The sequence below is a fragment of the Chinchilla lanigera genome, unplaced genomic scaffold (assembly GCF_000276665.1).
Source record: "Chinchilla lanigera isolate Chin_1 unplaced genomic scaffold, ChiLan1.0 scaffold00015, whole genome shotgun sequence".
Classification (NCBI taxonomy): Eukaryota; Metazoa; Chordata; class Mammalia; order Rodentia; family Chinchillidae; genus Chinchilla; species Chinchilla lanigera.
In genome coordinates, this window is record NW_004955416.1 from 14,945,275 (window position 1) to 14,947,654 (window position 2,380).

Below are 2,380 nucleotides of genomic sequence, written 5' to 3' on the forward strand. Positions count from 1 at the left end.
AGCTCAGTGGCAAAGCGCCTGCCTGGCAAGTGCAAGGTCATGAGTTCGGTTCCCGGTACCGGAGAAAAACCAAAAAAAAAAAAAAAAAAAAAAGAGACCAGGGACTCCTGGGGGTGGTACTTGGGGCTGCAGGTCCACGTGACTGGCATAGACCTGAGCTGTGGGCTTACGTGGCCCCATGGCCATGGCCCACTTCGCTATGGCCCACTTGGCTGACACCTTCCCTTCTCTCCCATGCTGGCAGTGTGCGAAGAAGGTTTCTCCTTGCACCAGAAAACCTGTGTCCAGCGCTGCCCACCAGGCTTCACGCCCGAAGTCCTTGATACCCACTACAGCACTGAGAACGATGTTGAGACCATCCGGGCCAGTGTCTGTGCTCCCTGCCATGCCTCCTGTGCCACGTGCCAGGGCCCAGCCCCCACAGACTGCCTCAGCTGCCCCAGCCATGCCTCCCTGGACCCTGTGGAGCAGACCTGCTCCCGGCAGAGCCAGAGCAGCCGAGAGTCCCCTCCACAGCAGCCACCGCAGCCCCCGGGGCTAACCCCAGAAGTGGAGGCTGAGCCGAGGCCTGCAGCTGGCCTGCTGCCCTCCCACCTGCCCGAGGTGGTAGCTGGCCTCAGCTGCGCCTTCATCGTGCTGGTCTTTGTCACCGTCTTCCTGGTCCTGCAGCTGCGCTCGGGCTTCAGCTTCCGGGGTGTGAAGGTGTACACCATGGACCGCGGCCTCATCTCCTACAGGGGGCTGCCCCCTGAGGCCTGGCAGGAGGAATGCCCGTCCGACTCAGAGGAGGACGAGGGCCGGGGCGAGAGGACCGCCTTTATCAGAGACCAGAGCGCCCTTTGACGAGCCCGCCACGAGCCCCCTCAAGCCCATCCCCTCCTTGGGCACTTTTTAATTCACCAAAGTATTTTTTTATCTTGGGACTGGGCTTGGACCCCATCTGGGAGGCAAAAGGGGCAGAGACTGCTTCTCACCCACCTTTGGGCCCACCTGGCTGCTGAGCTGGGCCCAGGTCAGCTGGGGGTAGGGTGGGAGGGCCTGTCCTTACCCCTCAGCCTCATGGGAGGACGGAGCCACACCTGTGGGGTAGCTGTCAGGGGCAGCTGGCTGAGGCTGAGGCCTGCTGAGTTCTGTGGAGGGAAGGGGCAGCCCCTCTGGGTCCTATGCCTGGCTGCAGCTCCTGCCCCTCCTCTCCCTCTAAAGCAATAATGGTCCCCATCCAGGCAGCAGGGAGGCTGACCTAAGAGAGATTTGTAGAAGGTGGCCACTTCTCCAAGGGCTTTTGCGTCCCTGACACTGTCCCGCACCTCTGGTGACCCTCAGCAGAAGTGGCGATTATAGGAACGGACCAAGGCAGGCAGGTGCTTCTAGATGTGCACCAGTGGCGGGCGTCCCATCCCTCAACCTGCTTCTGTGCCCCAGCCTCCGCTGGGCCAGGCCCTGCTAGGCAGGCCCGAGATGGTGTCGCGACTGCCCTGTCCTCTCCAGCACCCTCCCTTCTTCCAGGGCCCAAGCCCCTGTTTTCTGAGCCCCGGGCTGCCTGGGCTGTTGGCACTCACAGTCCCGGAGCCCCTGGGTGGGTGGTGGGGAGGGACAGTGGCCAGGCTGGCCCCTCCCGCCTCCCACCCAATGCTGCTTTCCCCTGTGGGGATCTCAGGAGCTGTTTGAGGATATATTTTCACTTTGTGATTATTTCACTTTAGATGCTGATTTTTTTTTTTTTTTGTATTTGTAATGGGGGTAGCAGCTGGACCACTGACCCTCTCACCCCCACTGCCCACCCCGCTCTCCCCTGGCTGCCCTGCCCTGCGGCGGAGGGGGCTGCAGTGTGCTGCTGAGGCGTGAGGAGTAGCTGAGCCCCTAGTCCTGAAGGGCCAGGCCAGCGGGTGGGCTCCAGGAAAGAGGGTCACGGTAGGAGGGGCAGGTGGACATCTGTTTCAAACAGGGCTTATGGCCAGGGCTTGTGGGTCACCAGTTCTACAAGTCCAGGGGTGGCATCAAGCCCCCTCCAACACTGCCCTGACGGAGAGAGCACTGACCTGCCATGCCTCCCAAACCCTTCTTCTGACGTGCCTTTTGCACCCTTCCCGTTAGGACAATCAGTCCCCTCTCCCCCAGGAGACCCCTTTTATTTTTCTCCCCAGTCCTTCGGGTCCCTGGCCACCGGCCCAGGGGTGCCCCCTCCTCTTCCATGCCCGCTCTGTGGCCAGCCCGGCTGTTTTTGTAAGATACTGGGTTGGTGCAGAGTGATTTTTTTTCCTTGTAATTTAAACAGGCCCAGCATTGTTGGTTCTATTTAATGGACACGAGATAATGTTAGAGGTTTTAAAGTGATTAAACGTGCAGACTATGCAAACCAGGCTCTGTCTCCAGTGTGATA

The 2,380-nt window shown here is 60.2% G+C and overlaps 1 protein-coding gene across 4 annotated transcripts in view; it reads left to right on the plus strand.

The window, feature by feature from the left end:
* Positions 1 to 2,360, plus strand: part of Furin (furin (paired basic amino acid cleaving enzyme)) — a 32,604-nt gene extending 30,244 nt beyond the window's left edge. For all 4 annotated transcript variants that reach the window (XM_013512499.1, XM_005381508.2, XM_013512500.1 and 1 more), the window contains one exon: positions 245 to 2,360. In XM_013512499.1, coding sequence (XP_013367953.1) covers positions 245 to 843 — 599 coding nt within the window. In that variant the 3' untranslated portion in view covers positions 844 to 2,360. The remainder of the gene's footprint in view (positions 1 to 244) is intronic.
* The last annotated feature ends 20 nt before the right edge of the window (positions 2,361 to 2,380 follow it).